Source organism: Dermacentor silvarum, chromosome 8, assembly GCF_013339745.2.
Source record: "Dermacentor silvarum isolate Dsil-2018 chromosome 8, BIME_Dsil_1.4, whole genome shotgun sequence".
Lineage (NCBI taxonomy): Eukaryota > Metazoa > Arthropoda > Arachnida > Ixodida > Ixodidae > Dermacentor > Dermacentor silvarum.
This window is the reverse complement of record NC_051161.1, coordinates 23,721,467-23,745,408: the sequence shown is the minus strand read 5'-3', so window position 1 is coordinate 23,745,408 and position 23,942 is coordinate 23,721,467. Positions and strand designations below refer to the sequence as shown.

Below are 23,942 nucleotides of genomic sequence, written 5' to 3'. Positions count from 1 at the left end.
TCTAAAGCGGATAAATTCGATATATGAATTTACAGTTTATGTGAACTTGTTACAATGTTCATAAGGGTTTTGCAAAAATTCTGCTCAAATATTAGTGGTACATTTTATAGCTGTGTACAATAGATCAATTATGTCCGCTTTAGATACATTATTAGGTGCAGTTCACAGACTTTTGATATCGTTTTTCATTGCTGAGTTACAGAGTTGTAAAATTGATAGCCTTGCTTTTGTAACTGTTGATATTTTCAACAATTTTTATACAAAATCGATGGCTTAAATAAAAATCTGCTTCTTACAGTCCCTAGATTATAACTTGATCTTTTAAATGTAACACACCTCATCAAATTCGGTGCTGTGTTTGCCAAGAAAAACGACTTCTCTATTTCCGTGTATTTAGATCCAAAGCTTCCTCTTAAGGATGCTGGATACCCAAATAATCTGATCTTGTTTGCTTGTAGCAAAGTAACAATAAAGAAATCTGAAGCAGATTAGTAGCAACAGCTGTCCGGAAAAAGAACGCGGAACAGCTTTTGCTGGTTTTAAATTTGATTTTATAACACATTGTGGTTGGCCCAGCATAACCGTAGTCGCTTTGCGCCACTAAACCCAATTTAACTAACTAACTACGTACACAGCTTTCGCACTGGGGTTAACTAATGTCAAGAAAATGTTCGGAGACGACGTCGTCTTTCTTCTCCCCAAAAATTTGGATGTGTCTGTTCCTTATTGGACATATAAGATTAGGAAATGCAGGAGACCGCTACACAGGGAAATTTTTACGATAAAATAAAAGAAGCCGTTTGTCTCATGTTCAATGAGAGTTGTTTACCACTACCCGACCACGTGCGGAATCACCAACACAACCAAACTGGGCGTTGCGTTAACACTAGAGTGAGCATGAAAGGTCGTTGAGCGGAAGCCGCCATTTGCGTTTCTTGCATGTATACACTGTGGTGGATGCATGTATATATGTTCGAAAAAAAAAAAAAAGATATTGTACTGCAGGCAAGAAAAGGCATGCACAGCTAGCCATTGAGGCTATATAACATAAAAAAAGAATCCAGACACGGGTATATATAGACAGAACGTCAGTCATTTTGCATGACGCTGAGGTTTTGTACCTTGATGGATGATTAACAGGCTGTACGTCACTGTTAGTTTTCGCATTGCATGGAGCATGCGCATTGTTCCAGTACGCATACTGGATGCTATCCCAATAAAAAAAATTCTGGTGCGAGTCAGCGCCCGCGTCTTTCACCATCCTTTGTGCGGTGATACTATAAATTATCTTCAATGCCTGGTTCCGTTATAATCACCGTAATAGTGGCACCGCATACGAAAGGTGTAATACTTAGTCAGCGCGTATACAATTATATATAGATGTACACTTATAACTGTCGCATTTACTTAACCACATTGTTCTACACTTAATTAGCTGTATCCGCAGTTTCGCTATATCCGTCAATTCGCTACAGCGGTGTTTGTTTCCTGGCGATAATTTCGTTATATCCGCAGTTTCGCTATATCCGTCAATTCGCTACAGCGGTGTTTGTTTCCTGGTGATAATTTCGTTATGTCCGCAGTTTCGCTATATCCTTCAATTCGTTACAGCGCTGTTTGTTTCCTTGCGATAATTTCGTTATGTCCGCAGTTTCGCTATATCCGTCAATTCGCTACAGCGGTGCTCGTTTCCTGGCGATAACGTTCGTCTTCTGAACTCTACCAGGTTGGAAAGCCCCGTCATGAGTGCCGGCGGCGAAGAGACGGCCCTCGTGGCTGCGCAACCCCTGCCGGCGGGTTGCCGGTCTCGGCCCTTCTCGGCACCTTCGTGCAGCCAGCCACTGCGCCGGATGCTCCTGGACGCCGGCGGTTCGCGGCCCGTCACGCGGCCGCTGCCCGTGGCGTGCGCCGGCGGCGGCCTCGAGCTCCTCCTGCCGGCGTCCGCGAACCCGCTGTGCGCCCGGCTGGCCCGCGACTGCCACGAGCAGAACGCGACCGTGTCCCGACTGTCGTGCGGCCGCCTCTCGCTGATCACGACGCGCGCGCTGTGCGCGGGCGAGGAGCTCCGGCCGTGGCTCTCGCCCGCGCTGCTGGCCGAACTGGGTGTGCCCGTGGCGCTGACGCCGGCGCACATACGCGGCCACCGGTGCTACGCGTGCCCGGACTGCGGCGCGGTCTTCGAGCAGCCCAACCCTCTCAAGGCGCACCTGGCGCTGGACGCGTGCATGCGGCAAGCCGCCCAGGCTGGCGCCTCCCAGGCACGCGTGCGCCTTCTGCGGCAAGCTCTACTCGCGCAGGTGAGCACTGGCCATTCATTCCTCGACCGAAGTACAGAAATGGCGCTTCAACGACGCTCCTTAACGATTCCTGTACGACGAGCAGTTACTTTCCGTGTTCAAGCTTACGCTAAGAAAGCCTGGTTACGAAATTTTAGCTCAGGAATCCGGCAGGGGCATTATTGAAGCGCTGTGACCACTTACAGTTACGGTGTGAAAAAGGGGGCCTTCAGCAGCCACACAGGAGTGGCTACAGGCCACATCATCTGTGGCACACCTGCCAACTCTCCCGAATTTTTCGAAAAGTTTACGAATGTGGCCTCGTTTTACCATTTTACGAAAGTTTCGTCAAATTTTACGACAAATTCTGTTCGTGAAAATTTTCGCCCTTCCGCCTCCGTAGGTATATTCTCGGAAACCTTCAAACGGTCAAAGGGCCCTAGTACAACAGATGGATACTTGCTTCGTGCAGGTTTAGTCTGCAAAAGTGTTATACCAGGTAAAATCAGCAACATAAAAGTCGCTGCAAAAGTAACTGTTCTCTCAAAAAGAATGTGCTGTTTGTCAATTTATTGCTGTTCAAAATTTGTGGCGGATTGTGTGGCTGTATATCTAAAGGTAAATCATTGCAATAAAATGCGTGCGTGTCCCACAGAAGGTACGCACCCAGGGCAACCCCTCCAACCCTCCTCCTCCCCCTGTCTCTCTCTCTCGGTCATGTCTGCTGGATTTTCCGAATTTTAATGTTCACAAGTTGGCAGATATTTCTTTGGTCGGTCACGTGTTTCAAAAACTTGGTATGATAAAGGGTATACTCACCTCCTTTAACATGCGGCTGCCACTGTGCCTGTTGCATCCAAGAAGAATGAGGTATATACACTACTCGAACACATGTCACGCGCTCATCTCTCGGCCACGGTATACCCAAGAACAGCAATGAATTGAACTTTGGCCGGTGTATAAAGTACGTATTATAGTACAAAATACACCGAACCAACGTTTTCTTAGTATATGGTAGTGTTGCGATATAAGAACAACAGAAAGGAACGCGAACCTGTGATTTTTCCAGCCTCATCGCCTAAAGGCTCAGTGCTTTAAGCGCGCATCTGCTAGAACGCGAGATACGAGGCAGCATATCCAAGCAGCGTGTACGTGTTTGCAGGTACGGCCTAAAGATCCACGTGCGCACGCACACCGGCCACAAGCCCCTGGAGTGCCGATTCTGCCGCAGGCCGTTCAGTGACCCGTCCAACCTGAACAAGCACGTGCGCCTGCACGCGCAGCGGGATTCACCCTACCGCTGCGCGCTGTGCGCCAAAAGGCTGGTCCGCCGCAGGGACCTGGACCGACATCTGCGCGCAAGGCACCAGCTCGAGGCTCCGCCGGTGATGACAGCCACCAGAGCACCTCGTGTGGCGGCCACTGCGACAGCTGCAGCAGCATCGGCACGCTCTTGAACACACGCCACACAGACTGTTCTTCGAGTGATGCGCATTAACCGACTGGTAGCAAGGGGCGAGGGCGTTTGTGAGAGCTTACGCCGCAGCTTACGCCAAACGTGTACGTCACTGGTCTCCACGGGCTATACTCCCCGCACGCTGTTCAATCGGCCCGCCTCCGATACATTCCTTGGAATGTTTCTGCAGCCCCAGACATCATCATCGACAAAGTGCGAAGTCCTACGCGTTCTAAAGAGGTACACGACGAGTCTATTTTACTATAATGTAATTCGCAAAACACGGATGAGGGTGATTTGCTCCCTCCTTGTATATCTTAAGGACCAACATTGCTCGCCTTACTAAAGTTTACTTCCTTATTTGACCAAGAATAAAAATGATTATATCATCGTCAGCATGATCGTGTTGGATCAAAGCACTCCATCTCCGGTTCGACGTCTACACCGCTCTGAAGCTCTGAGGTGTGGTAGCGTCCGTAGAATCATATATGTCCCTTAATTGTTATTCATACATTGCCTGTCGTGTCTATACAAACAGCTTTTTACGCATGAGCTCGATGGCTAGCCATGCTGACACTTCGTCAATGCTTTGACCTTTCTGCCGCCAGTCCGATGGAGCCAACTACCAGAAAGTTTAACCATCACCACTGCAGCCTCCTGTAACTAAATGTACCGCTGAATCCGTGCAAGCAGAGAGCTCCTCAATGACAACAGTTACGAAGCTAATCATACTTAACGTTTCCAAATATGAAACTCGATGGCTAAGTCCCAAATTTAGAGGTTTATTAAATGTCTCGCCGCCCGTGCTCGACAAATAAACTACAACAGACGTCGCCACGTAATGCAGCGTTTATTACAAACGCTCGTCCGCTTCTTGCTACGAGTGCCTGTTACGTCTGCTGACACCCACAATATACACACATAGGTAAAAAGAGAGAGCGCGCGATCAAAAGAAGGAAACAACGCTTGATTCTGCAACACAATATAGCGACGTCACGTTGAAGAACTCACAGGAACCTCCACTTGCGTCCATTATATGTAATAACGAGGTAGGACGCGCTCCCCTATGCGCCTAACTTACCAGAAACAGACTATACAAAACTCGACCAATCTCACAGATGGCAAGAGCTCCATAGGAACAATTTTTTTACCACACGACGAACCTACAGCCCTTCCTCGTCGAGCATGTCCCCAGACGTGCTAGGCGAAGGAAATCTACAAGTTCCGACGTGCTGAAACGGGATGTTTGGTACTTAATTCCCAAGTCAAACGAAGACCAGCGCTAAGAAGGATACAAAATAATCCACGCGTATCGGGTGTAACAATGTTGGATAACCATGCAGCAGCTGGCGCCACACTATAGCCTCATGCCGTCCGCGAAGCCAGGGCTCAAATCCTCAAATTGCTTCTTGGCCGCCTCGCTCAAACTGCATTTCTTACTGACCATTTGGAGACAATGCGTTAGCAGAGTACCTGGCACGCTTGCTCGGAGAACAGTGCTGCACTCACGTGGTTCTTCATCTGTCCTAGCTGTTTAAAACTGTTCGCTTCGTTCGTCTGCAGATTTCTCACGCCCACCTGACAAAGAGAGATATATTAAGAGAGAAAAGCTGAGAGGTCTGCCAGAATCAATGTTCTGACCTGCTACTCGGCCAACCTGACAAGATACTGAACAAAGTATATACACACTACCGCCCCCCCCCCCCCCTCCAACACTCTCTTAACAAAGTATTATATACTCTCCATATATCCCGCCTGAAAATAGTTCACAGGAAATATGGCTGAATATTGAAGCAAATATTCGCGCGTTTGATATGATAGAACAACTCTGGGAGCAGACACTGTTCCTTTGAGTTCCCGACAGCACCCACAACTGAACCGCATCAGCCGCCGTCCGCTGTCAGTACTGCGTCGGCCAGTTCTGTCGGCTCGTACGTGTCCGCGACTTGTTGCGCGCGCATGGCGTTGACGTCTCCCAAGGCGCGCAGCAAATGAAACGACAGAGCAAGCAGGCCGATGCCCAGCAGATCTCCGAGTGCGGTCAAGTACGGGATGGCAGCGTTGTCCGGGTCGATCTGGCGGGCCCACATCCAGTACACCATGCACCGCGACAGGTACAGCAGCAGGAAAACCTGGAGCAGTGCCGACGAGAAAGTAGACGAGCATGAAGACCGGCGTGACGGCCATGCGACTGGGCCGCACGAAGCTGATGGTGTAGGTGAACACCAGGTGGCCGGGGAGGACCATCATCATGAGGACGCGAGCGGTTCGTGCGTTGCGACCTTTGCCAAAGAAGGCCGAGCACGGGTCAAGGCAGATGCCACCTCCAGCCTGGAGCAGCGGGCGGGCACCTATCTTGGTGCGCTGATGCAGGTAGGTAGACAGACGGCTCGTCTGGATCGCCACCAGGTTCCCCGCCACACCTAAAGGGCATGCGTAACATCAGCGCGCCTCTTGTAAAGACCGCAGAACACATGCGCTTTATGTATGTATGTATGTATGTATGTATGTATGTATGTATGTATGTATGTATGTATGTATGTATGTATGTATGTATGTATGTATGTATGTATGTATGTATGTATGTATGTATTGTATGTATGTATGTATGTATATATATATATATATATATATATATATATATATAAGGTTATAAATAAAAAAATGGGGCAGCTTCACACTAAGTTATGAGAAGACTGGGCAAACAGCGAAGCTGGGCGCCCTTCCCTAGCTTTAACTTTGGTTTCCTTTGCTTAACTTGGTTTGGCTAAAGCCCCTAGACATTTTTTTTTTTTTTGCTTTTTTTGTAAAAAAAAAAAAAGAGCAGAAAATCTAGGGACTTTAGCTTTGGCTTGGCTGGTTCTTAGCCAAACTTAGCCGACTCCGAGTATCGGTACTCGGGGTCGGCGCGCAGTCTTTAAAGGTCACTTTATAGTCCAACGTAGCGTTGACGCGCGAGCGCCCTCGGCACGAGGACGCCACACCAGCGAAAGCGCAGCACTCCACCAGCCCATCTTGCTCGACGAGACGCGTATGCGGTCTATTCTGGGTGACGTGGCCGGCGCGAAATGCAGGATGTCGCAGCATCTCGACGCCGACGAACGCCGGTTACGTCGGCCGCGCATCGCGCTGTGGCGAGGATAACCTGGGAGAGGGTAGTAACCTCGTCGAGCGATGACGTCATCCTCAGACGGAGTTTTTTTGTTCGCACTAAGCGGCCTAACCAAGAGCTTAAACAGCTCCGCTATTAAAAGTTCACGCACTTTGCGAAGAACTGCTTATTGTGTCGACGCTTCGGACATATGCGGGTTATGTTGCCACACCATTCTATCACTAAAGTTGCTCATACCTTGTCTTACATTCTTGACAAAGTTATTCCTCGGAATTTTGAGAATGAAAGCACACGTACAAATGCCATGAAACAAAACACCAACAGCGCACGCCTTTTATGTTAAATCTTCTCAGATTGAAATATTAAAAGTGCGAAACAATAACAGAAACCTGAAAATGATGAAAGTTTTTTTTAGTGCGGCTGTGTACTACCTCCGGGATCGGCCCACGCAAGAGGCCGCTTTTCTACCATGAAGCTTGTCTTCGTGCATAGCGTTCGCCGCCAGCGTTTCTCGGTAACCATTACGGTTACATAAGCTGCAGTTGCCGGGAATCGTGAGAAGCAGTCAGGGACCTTTGAATGCTATCCCGTTCCACTCTTAAAGGCGAAGCTTAAGCGCCCTCCAATTTATTGTTAATTAGTTGAATATATGTTTCGATTTCTCGTGCAAGTATTGTCCGCCTCCCTGAATGATACATCTCAAGAGCTAATTATGTTATCTGCAACAGGTGGTTCTTTTTTTTTAATTCCATAAAACTTAAAAATTATCCCCCCGTATATAATGTCACAACTGCCTGGCATATAGTCACCTATTGTCGCATAATGTACACATAGAGGCGCGCGTATACAATTGGGCTTTATCATCAATTTAGAAGAATGACAAATCTTTATGCCGACTGGAGAACGGCTATCCCAAATTTTATCCGTGTGTTCAAAGAAAGGTTCATGAATGTTGCAAGCTTGCTAAGGTAAGACAGAGTCATCTGTTGACAACTGGTCAAGATGCAAAGCGAAAGCTGGCAAAGTACATTAGCATCACCTTTTTTGCCTCATTTCTTTCTTCTGTTTTATTGTCTTGGTTACAATAAGAATTATGTCAAAGAAGAGTAAAGGGGTGGGGTCTCGTTTGCTTTGAGAAAATGCGCTTTTCACGTAATATCGAGCGGCTTACACGGATATCAGATTGTGTACGGGTTTTCCGAGATGTACCTGCGTCTTGGCAGAAATAGTAAGCGACACCATTAAGTACGTACATGCATTTTGAATGCCCTGCACACAACAGTCAACAGTCACATGTGATTATAAGCCCACGAGTGTACAAAGAGGAGTTAGCAAATTGCGTGGTAGACTCACCACTGATGACTGGCTGGAAAACGGCCAGATTCTCGAATGTCGGCACCGTCATATCCAGTATAGAACCACCGAGGCTGCATGAGCGTAAAGTTACTCACAACCCCGTCCGGCAGCTTTAAGGTACAACCCGGGCAGAGGACAACCCGGGCATAAAGGCAGCGAAGACCCAGGGGCCTTATGTAAGGTGGGCTTCTCTAGTAAGTTCTGCTCCCTCTCTTTGCCAAATATCACTCAATCAATCAATAAAATAGAAGTTCATTATCAAAAACGGAAGAAGTATTTGCAGAAATATTCAGACCATTGGCCTAGTTATCGGTCCAAGCTGATACATACTTGTTTTTGCAAACCAGGTGAATGAACGGAGCTGTAATGACTTCTACAAGGTGCGTACATTTTATAACTGTACAGCCTTATAATCATAAGGAGAATACGTATTGCAGTATGAATCATGAAATATACATAACTAACAAAATTCCAACGTCCAACATAAACGCAATGTCCAACATACAAAAGTTAACTGCAAAGTGTACATACATTCGGTATATTACAAACGATCTCTCTTGAAAGCATTTTAGTAACATGGTAGCACACAGTGTTGCCATTTTAACGATTGTGTCCCTAGATTAAGCGACTTTCTTGTCTGGTTAGCGTCAGTTTCTTTTTTTTTTTCTATTTAGCGACCGACAACATTTTTCAGCGACATGACAGAACAACTGGCGAGATTTTAGCGACTTAGCTGCGCAGCGCCTTCATTTACCGTTTCAGTACACGACCCGAAAAGCTTCGAATAAGTGCAATTTCTCCTCCTGTGCAACTATTTTAGATCGGGGAAGCACCCGGATGCAAGATATATATATATATATATATATATATATATATATATATATATATATATATATATATATCGGGGTGAGACGGCAAGGGAGAAACCGAGGTGAGAAAGGAGGGAGGTTAACCCTTAATTCCACAGTACATATACACCCAGATGAGAGTGTCACGCATACTCGCCTGGAGATGGCCATGGCCGAGATGATGGGTATCCAGCCGCTGCACAGCACGGACGAAGTGTAGGCGTTGCTGCGCGCAATGAGCACCCAGAGCGGGATGAACAGCAGGAAGAAGATGACCACGCACAGGTACAGGCGCACATCCTCAGTGCCACCGAAAAGCAGCGACCCAGCTCCGGCAGAGCAGCGCCAGCGTGGTCAGGTCTCCAAGCGAGGCGGCCACGGGGATGGCCACGTTGTCCGGGTTGATGTGGTGCTTGCGCGACAGGATGACCACGCCGATCATGACCGAACCGAGCACCAGGCTGGCCACGCTCGCCGTGACCAAGCTGCTGGCGCACAGCATGAGCGCGTTGCGCATGTCGAAGTGGCGCTCCGTGATGAAGCCCATCATGACGGCGAACAGCGACGCCAGCAGCGACACCACCGTGGCCTGGCACTGCACCAGCGCCATGTTGCCGCTGGCCGACTTCCACTGCTCGCGCAGCGTGTCCATGTTGCCCAGGTTGGCCTGCTCGCGCATGCGCTGCAAGACGTGATTTATAAACTGCGGATATACTGTATAGTTTACCATTCAGCCGACTCCCACCTCCACTCCTTGCCGACGTGTCATTGTCGAGGACGTGAGGAGACCACTAAACGCAATCTGTCGGCACCATCGATATCACCTACAGCGCAACTCTGTGAACTGCGTCAAACAGTCTGAACTCGGCAAATGGTCCGTTTATTTTATTTATTTTTTTTCGTACGGAAATAACCATGTATTTGGTCACGCGTCTCACTGGCGACAGTCTAAAGAAATCACGCAGCTCGCCATTGCGAGTGTTAGTGGGCGGCGCCCGTGGTATTGTTACTCTGCTTCAAATTTTCTTTTGTTTCCCATGCTCATTTCCCCAACGCACCGTATACGGCAGTGTACTTGGCATAATCTTGCTCTTAACGAAAGTATGCGTGCTTTCCTGATGGCTAACTACCCGTACGTATGTTTTTCTTCTGAGCATAAGCGATGACCACAACCCTAAATATGTCAATCATAATCGGCCGCGGACACTTTTTCACACTCTGCTCGACTACTGCTCAAGAGAGCAAGTTTGTTCTGGCGTGTTGCTATTTCATAGACGCCTGCATTTCTGCGTGGACCAAATAAGTTGATTTACTGCTTCCGAGAATTACCTTGAAGTCTCGCTATATGCTTGCAGGTATGTGAGGGGAAGACCAAACGAAAATGAAGTGCGCAACAGTTTCGTCCTTCGACAATTTCTGTGTAAGACAGAAAGAATTGCATGCTAAAATAGATATTTCTGCTTTTTTGTGTGTTCACATCTTTCTTTACTGTAATATTTAGTTACATTAGCCTTCATATGTAAGAGTTAACGTTTTTTATTTCACAATTACAAATTACTAACTTCAATTCAATTTATTTCATCCTAAAAAAATCTTAACCCTTTTAATATACTCGATTCATGGTCAATATCCCAGAGCGGGCTGCGCCATCTCACAGAGGCAACAACCAACCAGCCAATCCGATGTCCTTTTTCTTAGTAACCTTGTAGGGCAACCTTCACTTTGACATAAGAAAACCAGCTACCCCTTTTACAAACCTTATTGTAATACTCCATTGCGACAATCTGGTTCTTGGAATAAATATGATACCACTAAACATGGCCATTGTTGAATGAAAGTAACAAAGCAAGACCGTGGGACGGAAAGTACAGCGGCTGTCGAAATCGTCACAAGACCAATGGCGTGACAGTGTTTCTACGGTGTGAATATCACCCATAACCTTCCCCTTATTTTCATCAAAAATAAACGAGGTGCTTCGTTTAGTTCGCTGAGGACATCGGCGAAACCTAACCTTGTAAACTGCATGAGAATTGGAAGGGGGGAGGGTTCTGTAATTAATCGCACAGCTCCTAATTAAGCCAGAAACGTTAAAGTTTCGATCGCACCGCATTACACCTAACATATCCCTTATTTTCACTAAATGTGGATTCAGTGTGACATGGAGCCAGAAGCCAGAAACGTTAAAGTTTCGATCGTCCCGCATTACACCTAACATTCCCCTTATTTTCCCTAAACGTGGATTCAGTGTGACATGGAGTTCCCCCGGGAAAACTTTCGGCACACTTCCCCTGTAACATATACGGTATTCGTTTTTCTAAATATGAAATCGCTGCCACCTTTGGATCTTCCATGGTAGAGGGTAAACTTTGTAAGCGTTCCATATAACGACTCTATAGACAGGCAGAAAACGAATGTATATAGCCGTTTTCACTTAGACCATATTTAACCAGCACACTCCGAAATGTGCCTGCGTAATTGGGTCCTATATAATGCTATATATACACGCGGGAGCTTCCTGCGCACCTGAGTGGACATGCGAGCCGCCATGGTCATCTCCAGGTTTCCCTTGAGGCCCAGAAGCGCAGGCACCAAGATGAACAGCTCGGTGACGTTCTGGAAGACAGGCCAGTGCTGCACCATGTCGAGCAGGAGTCCCGCGCCCACCGTGCCGAAGCCGGCCGCCAGGAAGGGCACGAACACCTGCAGCGCGGTCGCCCGGATGGACTCCTCGAACCACAGGTCGTCCTCGGTTTCGCAGCCGCCGGAAGACGCGCGGGCGACGCTGGACTTGACGCAGAGCTCGGAGGTCTCGACGCAGAGCCCTTCGCCATCGCTGCAAGCAGCGCAGTCTCGTGTTTCCCATCACACGGTGCAGATCGCGACCTCAAGCTCACGAGGTCTACAGAAAATTCGTCGGGGCTAAAATAGAATCGCTAACCGGGCATGTTGGTATATGCCTTCAAAGAAGCCAAACAGCTCGGGCAAAACCACAGAGACGGAAGACTTGCTACTAAATGTTACCTCCCAAGGAGCAACGATAGGCCATGTTCAGTAATCACTATATAGTGCTGCAATTGCGGGCTTGTTGGCATGATATATCTTGGCGTAGCGCTGTGTCTGTGTCTTTCGTGTGCCTCCTTGCGTCCTCGTCTATATGCTGCTACAGTCGGTACTTCGATAATAACATATATGAACATATAGGGATCCCATACAAAACTTTGTTGCCCCTCAGCGCAACGCATCGCCTAACCCAGGACCGCATAGCATACATGCTGTTTAGAAGTGCAGAGATCGGCACACTGTATCCATTGTTTTTGCGGTTGCAACGAACTCCTATCAAGAATTGTAACATGGCTTTCCCGCGATACTTCATTTCTCAAACGATGGAAGGCCACTGCGGCACATTGCAGATATTACGATTATGTGCGCGGTATATATATATATATATATATATATATATATATATATATATATATATATATATATATATATGTTGCTGCCTTCTGCTTGCATTGCACGTGTGTGTTATTCTAAATTACTTATCAGTGCTCTCGCATCTTCATTCAGCCAGAAAGCAAATCGTCAGTCATTCCAGCGACTACAGCAGGCACTTACGAGGTTCCGACTTTTCAACACTTCGTAGAGCTATTACGCGCAATTAATTTACGTATTTTAAACTATCTTCGATGACCCCGCCGTAAAACAGCAACCCGCGAGGAGGAGGAAAGCGAAGCTAGTTTGTATATCGCATCAAATGCGCCCGTCAGAAGGATACAAAAGTTTTTTCTTACCAGTGCTCGCTGATTTGTAGGACGCTGACAGCCGACAAGTCATTGCCTTCATGTTTATACTCTGTCAACTCGATTGAGCTGAAAAAGTAACGGAGACATTAGCGTAACGATGAAGATTCTCAGGTGCTATTCAGGCCTAGGACCTGTCCTTTCAGATTCTATATTTAGGAGCCGTAACGCCAGTGACTTTCGTTGTCTAACTGCGAACCGGGGGCAGATGCAGATCAGCACTTTTGTGGTGAGCGTAAGTGGAAGGAAAGGGGGGGGGGGGGGGGGGGGGGGGTAGTTATGAGCTGTACGATCGTACGACTATGACGCCGCTGCGAATTAATTTTATAATCTGTTTTCCATTAGCTTCTTATATTCGCTTCTTTTGATAATGGTGTTCTCGGTTTCTCGCATTATATTGGCTTCTCTGTTCTTTGTAGCCAAATACACGCAGACGCCACTATTCGAAGTTACAAAGATGAGACCAATTCGGAAGCTCACGTTTACTGTGCAGCAGTTCGTCAGAATACTGCAGGATAACCGTAGAACACAGCGCAATGTCTCTCGAGGTGGCATAAAAGCATTCGTTCGTTAAAACAGTATACATGCCTTCATGTCTTGTAAAATAGGAATTACAAACAAGAAAACAGGACCCATGTAATTGAAGTGGCGCCACATTTAAGAACCCACTGATGCTAACTCCACAAAACGACGCTTACAATGTATCGCTATCCCGGTTTAGATGCACACAAGAAAATGCGCGCCTAATGCCTGGAGCTATCTCAAGTTTTTATGCGAAGCCACACAGTGTAATACCAAATAATAAGAACTGAAAATGTATACATAACTAGCAAAAGCAAGCTCGCAGGTTTAGCTTTTAAGCTTCTAGTCACCATCACCACACGCCGAGTGTGTTCGGTTCAATGGCACAATCCTGGTCAGGTTACTCAGATTAGAAACTTCAACGTCCTTGTCCACAATATTCGTTTGCAAAACATTGATAACCTTATGCATGTCAGTGAGAATGTCCCTATTTCGTCACACTATGCTGGAATAAAGATTTTTTTTTCTATGCGTATGTATGATAACAAGGTCACACAATTCAGTCAAGCGGCCTACGCTCATCGACCGTACGTGGAGAGTAGAGAATGATCTTTCGGACAACGGCTCACAGAGAGTGTAATTAATACTTGCAGAAATACATTCATCAAAGGGAAGGCCTCTCACGCTACAGTTAGAGGTCTCACGCCAGGAAATGTTTTCAGGAGGTGTGGGGGGGGTGAAGAAGCAGGCGGATGTTGTGGCACGTCGTTTTATGCCAGGTACACTTGTACACAAAAATATCGGGAAGGGGGCACGTGCCAGGTGTGCCGCCACCCCCTCCTCGGCTACACCTCTGCCTCTCATTGGCACTTGTTGAGTGCTTCAATGGCAGTATGTAGTTGGAACTTTCCCGCAGCATCACTGTATTCCTTATTTTTTTATCTAGATACGTACTGCTGCGCATTCTCATTTTTATTGGTCGACGCGACAACTTGGGCAAGAAACGGCAGCGAGTGCTGGATTTTAGCAGAAAAAATGCTCCGGGCGCGCTGTTCTGGCGGAAAAGTCGGAAAAACCGCGCTGACAGGGCAGTGCTGGAGATCCAAACGCTGGAGATCCAAACAAAAGGAGGGTATAGGGGGTGTACTTGATTAGCTTTGGGGGAGGGGGAGGATTGCATAACCACCCTTCTGCAACAACAACAACAACAACAACCCCCCTTTTCGGATTTCCAACTGTTTGTGCAATCATCCTCGTTCCGAAATGTTCGTTACCGAAACGCGACCTTGCCCCCAAGAGAGACATGACAGCGACGTAATTTATTCATAACGCGCAAGAGAAATTGACCTATATCAGGACATTCTCAAGACAGCACACTGACGGTCGCTCGAGCATTCGATCCAAAGGCTATAATACAGTCGGGCACTCGGACGACGACTTCCACTTTCCCGAAAGGGTAAAGACTCTCGCGATGTCGTTCACGACGCAGTGCCCTTGATACGTATACCTGACGATGCCATGCGCGACCGCATATGGATTCGGTTCGACATTTCATCGAGGATCGACAGCTCTCGTGCTCTGCTTCGCCAATGTCCGTGGGTTTTCTCCGCGTAACATAATAGCGAACGGATCCAACGCAGAGAGAAGAGACTCACTTTGATGCGTGGCGCGCCTGCCGCTCCGCCATGGCCGACACTGCGATGCCACTCGGCTCCAATTAAGATAAGCGCGCAATTTGCCCTCCGCCGTCACTTGCTCGATAGCCACTTCACCTGCGCAAACGCGCACTCCTTCCCTTGTCATAAGCATGCCCGCGTAATCGCCGTTGCATGCGTATAACCATGTCAAGGGCGAAAGGAAGTTCTCCAAATAATCCCGTAGCAGAGAGAAAGAGAGAGGCGCTCAATCACGCGCCGGGCATGAGACGAATCACATCGTCACATTGCTGGTATGACGAGCAGCCCCTCCTCGGGTGTTGTCATGCCGCCTCAATAATGGGCCCGCAAACAAAGAGGAACGGATGAAGAGGTGCACAGAATTGGCGACCTAAGCTTGGCCAAAACAAGTGTGGTGTATACATCTTGCAGATCGTGTGGTGTGAAAGATGGAACGAGAAACAAGCACAAAAAGATACTCCCCTGCAAAAGACACGTTCAAATCTGAGATTAAATACATATGTCTTTCAATTGATGACCAAACGAACCAAATGAGAACCATAAATGGCTCAATGGCCGCGTGCAAGGCTCAAGCGGTGAATTTCCGAAACGCCAAAAAAGAAAGAAAGAAAGAAATGCCCGATAGCACAAAAGTAGGGGTCACCCACGAAGATAGACATTGTCTTTAAAATGTGAAACAGGGGCACAAAATACAGACGCGTCCTCACAGTCCAGGACAGTATGGGATCGTTGTATTGAGCTGATGAAGTTTCTATCAGGAGGGCGTTCACGTAGCAATCGTATCGGCTGTACGAGAGGCAGAACACAAAAGTAAATTTAATGTGTGCATTAAATTTGCCTAAAGAAAACAAGGGCATGACCGCTGCCCGTCATCTGCCGCACTCTATGTCCCTGCGGCCCGACTCGATGTGCCTAGAGCTGTCACTAATCCAACGTTTACCGCAAACTAAAAGTGCAGGCAGAATCATAATCATAGCTGTTGGTTTCACCTAATGTGCTCCTACTACAGTGTTGTTTTTACAGCGAAGCTGTATATGGCTAGTTTCCAGCGGATCGGTGTCCGTAGACCAAAAACCGTGGGCCGATCCCGAAGATAATGCAATACCGGGCCGACCCACGGCGGAGGTGAAGCAGGCTTCAAGCACTCCGCCAACTTGCAAAAATAAGTTTAATATCTTGGGTCCAAATACAACCCATATCGGATATTAAGCTGATAAGAACAGATACTACACTTTGACCCACGTCTGCCATGTCTACGTTCGCACCATACACGTGTACGCCATCTCGCGTATTCAAACTAGTACCTACCAATCTGAGTGTCTTCTGTCTCCTGACGTCATGCTCGAAGTAGGCTCCTTGCCTGGGTTCTGCTCTGACTGTGAAATGGGTAGGCCGTGTGTTGTACGGTATGAAGAATAACAGCGTGCCTACCAAGAACGACGGTGTGAACAGAAAAAGGAAAGGGCGCGGCGGCAGCGGAAAGAGACCATCGAACGATGAATGCGAACCGATGAATGCGAACCGTCCATGTGGCCCCGATCCCGCAAACTTGGAACGTTTCACCCGAGCAACGGTCAATCATCACATACACTGTTTCGCTGGCCATCCACCTTCACAGAGTGGAATGGCACTGAATTTTTTTTTTCTTCCAACTTTATAACAAGTCTTGTTACGAAAATTTCTCTCCGCCAGTCACCAGTAAGTATTCGTCTAAGTAAACTCTTCCTCGTGCGAGGAAGACGAACGTCAAGGTACGCGGAAGAGTCCGAGCGCTTCCACATATACGAGTGCATGTGTGTTGGTGTGCTCTCTACACGTCTTTCCCATAGCTTACACATTCAGTTACAACCGTCGAATAAAAAGGGCGAGACGAAGACGAAGTGATCAAATGTGCCTGTTCAATCACACTCAGCCTTTTCTCTTCATTTAATTTATTGGGATTTACAAGCCTACTCCAGAAATGTATTTCGCCTGCGCCACTCGACTCTTGGCCAGTCCGTGGGTATGGGCCACATTTTGAGGTCATCATCATCATCATCTTCGTGCTTTGTTCGGATAACTTTGTCAAATTCTTGGCCGATACCCCACTGTGGGCGTGCGCCACTTGCGCAGAGGAACAACAACAACAATTTCGTCAAAGTGGTAGCCTATAATTAGTTCGTCAAAGTGGTAGCCTATAAAGCCGTTCGAGGTGATGAACGAAGGCACGCCGTCTCTTGCGTCTCTTCGCGCTCGGGGCCCTGTACTTTAATTAGTGAACTCGCCACGGCTTACTTGGAGGTGTCTGGTTCCTCCTGTTTGTGCAGTAGCGAGACCATGTATTCCAACATCGACTACAGCGTCGTAGAAGATTGAAGAGGAAACACCGCAGGGCAGCTAAGCACGAGAGAGAGCAAGGCCCCGTCGGCGTGCTGAACTCCGTATTATACGATTGCCTGTGTATCTCTTGACGACTCGAAGAAAGTAAATTCTACGTGCAAGCAGATTCTCAGTGTAAATCTTGGAAATTTGGCTGAACTACCGCAGTGCGATTCAACGCCAGAAAAAACGTAATTGCAGTAGATGTATAACGACGCAGGCCGTCCTGGAAAAACTGTAACTTGGTTTCCGGTTAGAATGTCATTTCTGGTGTCATCGACATCAGCGACATAAAAAAAAGTTTCAAGTTGAACAGTCATGATTTTGGAATTAAATCGATCCGGTAGCTCGTTAATTGTCAAACTTCTTTTCGATGAAGGCACGCTACCTAATCAAGTCAAGGTATAGTTATGTGAGGAACCCGGTGCGCGATTTTGTGCCACAACCAATTGTGCCAAATTAATAAAAACACGTATAACTCGCGCAAATTCCCGAACTCTGCGGAGAAATGCATTGGCATTCGAGTTGATATTGTGCTTCAATGTATAAAACGACGTTTTGTTAAGAAAGTAACTGGAACACCAATCGCATTTCTCTGCAAAGTTCTGGGATTAATATCTCGAAACTGGCGTTATCCTGAGAATTCGTTCCAAGTGGATCCGCCTTGCGAACTCCACGGCTAGAATTGTAAATTGCAATATGGGCCATAAGGTAATTAGTTAAAAACTTAATTTGTGCATTTTTTGTTACTTTAACTTAGTCGATTATGCATTTCAATTTTTTGTGCAAGTAATGTCCACCTCTTCAAGTAGACCAGCTCATGAACTAGAATTATGCTATCTGCCACAGCCAACCTTTATAAAATTTTTTACTGTGTTCGCTGAAACACCCTGTGTACATCAACACGGGGTGCAGAAACGCGAAAACGTGACTTCGCGTCGCAAAATCACGACTGTTACAAAGCTGAACCACGCAGCACATGATAGGAATGATCACGTTTTCATCCATCCGAACACGTGCTATGCGTCTCTGCCTACGGTTTTTTGCCAATGCAACAGTTAGGATATATATATATATATATATATATATATATATATATATATATATATATATATATAATACGTCTTCCAATTATATACATCTTGATAATCTGAGCTAGTGGTTGTCTAGCCATTTCCAAATTTTTGCGCAGTTTCCAAGTCAATAGAGCCCACAACCTAGCTTTAAAACCTTTCTTTCAGCACCACTTTATTCTGCCGAGACGGCTCAGGACAGATAGCCTACTTACAATAGTCAAAATCATTTACACTTGTCATGAACAGCTTGTCCTCGAAAAATATATTTGCAGCGCCTAACAGAAGCATAGACTGACAAAGCTACACACTCTCGAGTAGTACTATCATAACGCGTGCTACGTTTTTAGCGCGATATATGACAGCCGACAGCTTCATACACTTGTTGACGATAGCGCAAGCAGGAAAAGAAAAAGAAAGAAAACACTGATCGAGCACCGAAAAAGCAACCCTCGCGGAAGTCTATCCGTGCATAATAAGCTTACCCATGCCTGAGCTCCGTACACCGTGAACAAAGAAAAAAAAAAGCACTGTTCGACACTTTTGCACCTTCAATACCCTTAAGATTAATCCCTAACATAAAACAAAACAAAAAGTTCACCGACAATTACGATACTCCCTAATGCGAAATTTGAGCGCAGCTCTGTACGTGTTTTCACTTCGCGATATATTGGCTGGCGCGGACAATCTGTCTCGTGCCGCACGTTGCGAAAGGAGCGAAGTGTGGCGCGACTGCCTCGCTAATCTGGAGATCGCGAGAGCCAGCGAGTAGGTGACGCGGGGGCGCGATCGATTCACAGCAGCCGCCACCGACAGACTTCCCAGACGACGCGCGCTACTTTGGCGCCGTATCGTGGTCATCGTTGCCGCACTACGCTTTTCTTCTCACGCTTTCGCCATACCCTCATCCGCTTTCCGCTTTCCGCCTCGCGTCTTCCATCCCCCGCTGCGCTCCGCGTTCGCTTTCACCTTTCGCTGTACTCGTTAGCTCGGTTACGCCGCCGCCGCCAACGCTCGCCGCAAGAACGGACGTATAAGAGCTGTGCTCTAAAACAGAGTTCTGCAATCACGCGGGTAGCCAGGAAACTTCGCCAAGACATGTCAAATCCCTTGCGAATGCCTCGCCGCGGCAACTAGACAGCCAACTGTCATGGTGGCGAGAGCGCCGAGACGTGGAAAAAAAGAATTTAGAAAAGGGCGCAAAAAATACCACGTGACGGCGTTCATCCAATTGGGAAACACAGACCTTCTCTCCTGCCTCTTCTCAGGCTCCTCGCAGCAGCCGCGGCGGCAAGACAAAAGAATGTCGCTACCTTTAGTTTTATTCAAGGAGCCCAAACAAAGAGCCGCGCAGACGCCCTCCAGGACAGTTCTGTAAATGCTTTCAAAACAAGGGGAAATTGGGTTTTTACAGCGAAAGCTGTATAGGGCTAGGCGAAACGAAAAACCGTTCGTCCCCATGTTTCGCTAAACGTCTCCATTGGCTGCGCCATCAGTTACGTCGTTCTCTACGTCGCACCCAAGCGCGCGCGCCATCGGCAGCGCCGCTAGTGACGTCGTTCTCTGCGTCGTACCTACTCTGCCCGCAACGCCGGCTCCTCGGCTCACCGTTGTCGCATGCATTCGATATCTCGAGTTAGCTCGGCGTCGTGGTTAGCAGCGTCCGCCCGCTATTGGCGCTTGCGTTCCACTTCGCGATTTCAACGTGGACGTTTCGTCGCAGCAGAATCCAAAGTGCCGCTCGAGAAATTCCCGCCGAAAGCGGGTGTTGGCCCCGGTGAATGCGTTCCCGCCATTGCCACGTTGACGTTGATACACCCGCCATTGGCGCTTGCGTTCCACTAGAAACACAAACATGTAACCAATGATTGAGAAACGCTTCAATACAGCGTCGGGATTAACCCACTGCTAAACACCGGGGCCGCACCTTTCAGCTTCGCTGGTTAACCATCTGTACGGAGTGCTTGGCCGGTGGTTTTTTTTATTATTATTATTATTCTATAGTCGTACTTTCTTTATCTGTTCTATTTTCATGTATACATGTTTTAACGCAACAGCACGTCATTGATTCCTACTTAACTGAGCTGTCACGCCGAACAAGGCCGGTGGGCGGTGAGCAGTACTGCTTAACCAGTGCCTCCTGCTTCAACGTTCATGCGTGATAACTTGACCGCACTGACAGTCATGTGGAATTTGAATCGCTGAAGGCTCTCTTAGGCTGCATCTAGGCATACAGCTAGGTGCGCTGGTCGGTGTTGTCTATGTGATCAATCACTACATATGTATCAACAGGACTGTGGGTCCACCTGTGTGCTCGAGTGGGTTGGCTTTATGATACAGTCACGTACAAGCTACCAACAACAACATTTGGATTTTTCCAGACGCCCCAGCCCATTTTTCTGAATGTAGAGAGGGTACCGCTTCGAGGAACTGCCGTCGCTGACGACTTGATAGCTGACAAGAACCCACAAGATATCCAGGTATAATACTCTCAATTTTGTGCCGGTTACAGTATTGAGCGCGGTAGGATCGATTACAAAACGCTGATTACAAATTTGGAGGAAAAAATAGCCTGCTTTCGGCGTAGGAACTCTTGGAAGGTTATTTGAACAAGCTGCTTGCAGTTACCTTGAACAGAGGTTCATTTTTTTTTTTTTAATATGGAGCTCGAAATAGTGGTATACACGAAAGAACGTTCGGCACGCCTTTCTTGGGCATGCATAGGAAGACCGATACTTTGGAAACAAGACGTCACCCTCTATTTACAGGCTTGGAGTTGCAGTATACGAAATAATTTATTTCTTATGCAAGAGAGAGAAAGAGATTTTATTTATAGGAAAGACGTAGAGCCGACAATGTGCACAGCGAAACACTGACTTAGATCCTGCTGGTATGAGCCAAACACAAATTCCGCGTGTTTGAACAGTTCGAGCAGCGCCCTCCCGTGTGTACGAGCGTAAGCTAGGTTTATAAAGATGCAAAGGAACGCACTTAGCAGTAAACATGCAGCCCTTTTCTCGTTGAAGACTTCGTGGTCGAAGCGAGAACGAAAGAGAGTGAAAGCGTATCGCACCGTACGTTTCTCGTGAGCGAGACGCGCATTCAGCAGTGAACAGCGACGAAACGAGGACGAAAGCTGCGAGGTTCCTTGTGTTCGTACATTGCGAACCTTGGCCAATCCCCCTAGTGGGTACGTGCCATATGTTTAGGGCGACAACAACACCACCAATCGACAGCCAAAGAACATCTTGTTTTCTAAACTTGCGCATGTGACTACTTCACAAGGTCATCCCGCCGCCTGGGTTCTTCATTCCGGAACTAAAATAATTTTTTTTTAATTGGAGGACGATTAAGCTTCACCTTTAAAAGTGGAACGCGATAGCATTCAAATATCCCTGACTGCTTCTCACGCTTCTCGGCAACTGCAGCTTATGTAACCGTAATGTTTGCCGGGAAACGCTGGTGGCGAACGCTGTGGACGAAGGCGGGGTTTCCTCTTGCGTGGGCCGATCTTTTGTTAATGTTTTCCACTTTTAATATTTCAGGCTGGAAAGATTTAACACAGAAAGACATGCACTGTCGGTGTTTTGTTTCATGACATTTGTTTGTAGGCTGTTATTCTCAAAATTCCAAGGAATAACTTTGTAAGGAATGTAAGACAAGGTGCGAGCAACTTTAGTGATAGAAGAAGAACTTTAGTGCCGTATAGAATATATTCGGCAATTTTCGCTCACGGGACGCCAACACCGGCTACAGATCCCGACGCCTAAACCGGATTTTATTGCGATAGCAATTATATGGACACTCAAAAGCAGATTTCTGCCGTCGGCGTCGCCGTCGCCGTCGCCGTCGCCGTCGCCGTCGCCGTCGCCGTGAGGTTCCGTATGACGTCAATGGAGATGAAATCGGCGCCGCGCGCCGAACGCTGTATGTGCGAGTGAAAGAGCGCGAGGGGCGCGCGCTTTTACGGGGAATGAACGCACGGCGGAGAACAAACGCGCGTTCTGCGCCGTGCTCCCTTAAGGACTGCAGAAGTAGGAGTCTCTTTCCTCCTTTACAATCACCATATATGTAGAGCAAACGCGCCTTCTTCCGGCGCGCGAGAGGCCGTGGGGGAGGGGGGGGGGGCGAAGGGAGGCGACGTTTAGCTGTGGCACAAAATGCCTATTTATATAAAACGTTGTGAGGCGAGAAGGTGGTATAGACTTCCGACGCTGTTTGACAAGTGTCCCGTCATAGCCTCCTCTATACTGTTATAGAGGAGGCTATGGTCCCGTTCTGATCTCGTCGAAAACCTCCGAGCCGCCCCCAGATGCTCCGGCAACAGTCACCAACGCCGCGCGCGTTTTGTGCGAACGCAGGCAAAACGCCGACGGCGTTGACAACAGTTCTGTGTGTTTCCGGTGCTGCTGCATGTCCAAGTTTGTACAGCTGATAAAACTACTATCCTTACTCCGTATAGCTCTCTACAAATTTGCTATCGCAATTGATGCTTCGCCTTTCGGGCGAAACTGCGACAACTTTTCTGTCACACGGGGCCCTTAACGCCATCGCTTTAACAGAAAATTACCATCAATGGCAGGTATTCAGTTTCGAACAAGCAATGAAAAGGTGAAAGAAGTCCGGCGGCAGCGGCGGGAAGTATTGTGCTGTGCTCGAGCCTCGGCACTTCGGCTTCTTCATCGAATAAACGCGTGGTTAAGACGCGCTGCCTCTCTGCTCTCTTAACACGAACTCTGTGCAAATGAGCGTCACGGGAAGCTCGAAAACATAATGAGCAAATGTGTTGTGGAGCACTTAGCTGAGTACTGCAACAAGTGCGGGTGCCGACCCTATTTTGACCACTGCATTTCGCACCGTGATACCGAGTAGTGTAGTGGGTGTAGTGGGATCGAGGTCGGCGAAGTGCATCCTTGGCGACGTTATAAAAGCAAACCAACCAACCAACCGACGTTGTCGCGTGCCTTAGGTATACTCGGAAAAGGCTGCGATTTTTGTGGGTCAGAGCTAGTGCTTGTTGCTTTGCGTACTGGCACGCGGATTCCGAGTTTATTGGGTTACGCTGTTCGTCTGTTATTGTGGTAGTATGTATCTAAAGTTTGTCACAATAATAACAGTGGTAAGTTAGCGCACGCGTCTTCATTCTCTTGCGTTTGCCTTCGCGTATGTTTTGCACTGCCTGTAGCCACGATTTCGTGCCAACTATCGATCGATCGATCGAGCAACAAGGGAGAGGAATTACAACAAATGATTGAGGACCTTCATCGAGAAAGTGCAAGAATTGGGTTGAAGATGAATATGCAGAAGACAAAGATAATGTTCAATAGCCTGGCAAGGGAACAAGAATTCAGGATCGCCAGTCAGCCTCTAGAATCTGTAAAGGAATATGTTTATCTAGGTCAATTACTCACAGGGGACCCTGATCATGAGAAAGAAATTTACAGAAGAATATAATTAGGTTGGAG

General features: G+C 47.5%; 1 protein-coding gene and 2 pseudogenes across 1 annotated transcript; 1 reads left to right on the top strand and 2 right to left on the bottom strand.

Moving 5' to 3' along the window:
* The first annotated feature begins 896 nt into the window (after positions 1–896).
* On the top strand, positions 897–4,092 carry LOC119462004 (zinc finger protein 672). Its single transcript, XM_037723364.2, has 3 exons — positions 897–2,297; positions 2,932–2,990; positions 3,361–4,092. The coding sequence occupies exons 1-3, from the start codon at positions 1,743–1,745 to the stop codon at positions 3,731–3,733; spliced, it is 987 nt and encodes a 328-aa protein (XP_037579292.1). The 5' UTR covers positions 897–1,742; the 3' UTR covers positions 3,734–4,092.
* Positions 4,093–4,566: 474 nt separating this feature from the next.
* On the bottom strand, positions 4,567–15,157 carry LOC119460811 (solute carrier family 41 member 1-like; annotated as a pseudogene).
* Positions 15,158–16,117: 960 nt separating this feature from the next.
* Positions 16,118–16,297, bottom strand: LOC119462958 (U2 spliceosomal RNA; annotated as a pseudogene).
* Positions 16,298–23,942: the final 7,645 nt, after the last annotated feature.

Bases quoted from the DNA above. Each gene is read 5' to 3' on its own strand.
- LOC119462004 (XM_037723364.2), top strand. From the start codon at position 1,743: ATGAGTGCCGGCGGCGAAGAGACGGCCCTCGTGGCTGCGCAACCCCTG. The intron at 2,298-2,931 runs GTGAGCACTGGC...CGTGTCCCACAG, and splicing joins GGCAAGCTCTACTCGCGCAG to AAGGTACGCACCCAGGGCAA. The intron at 2,991-3,360 runs GTCATGTCTGCT...CATCGCCTAAAG, and splicing joins CCCCCTGTCTCTCTCTCTCG to GCTCAGTGCTTTAAGCGCGC.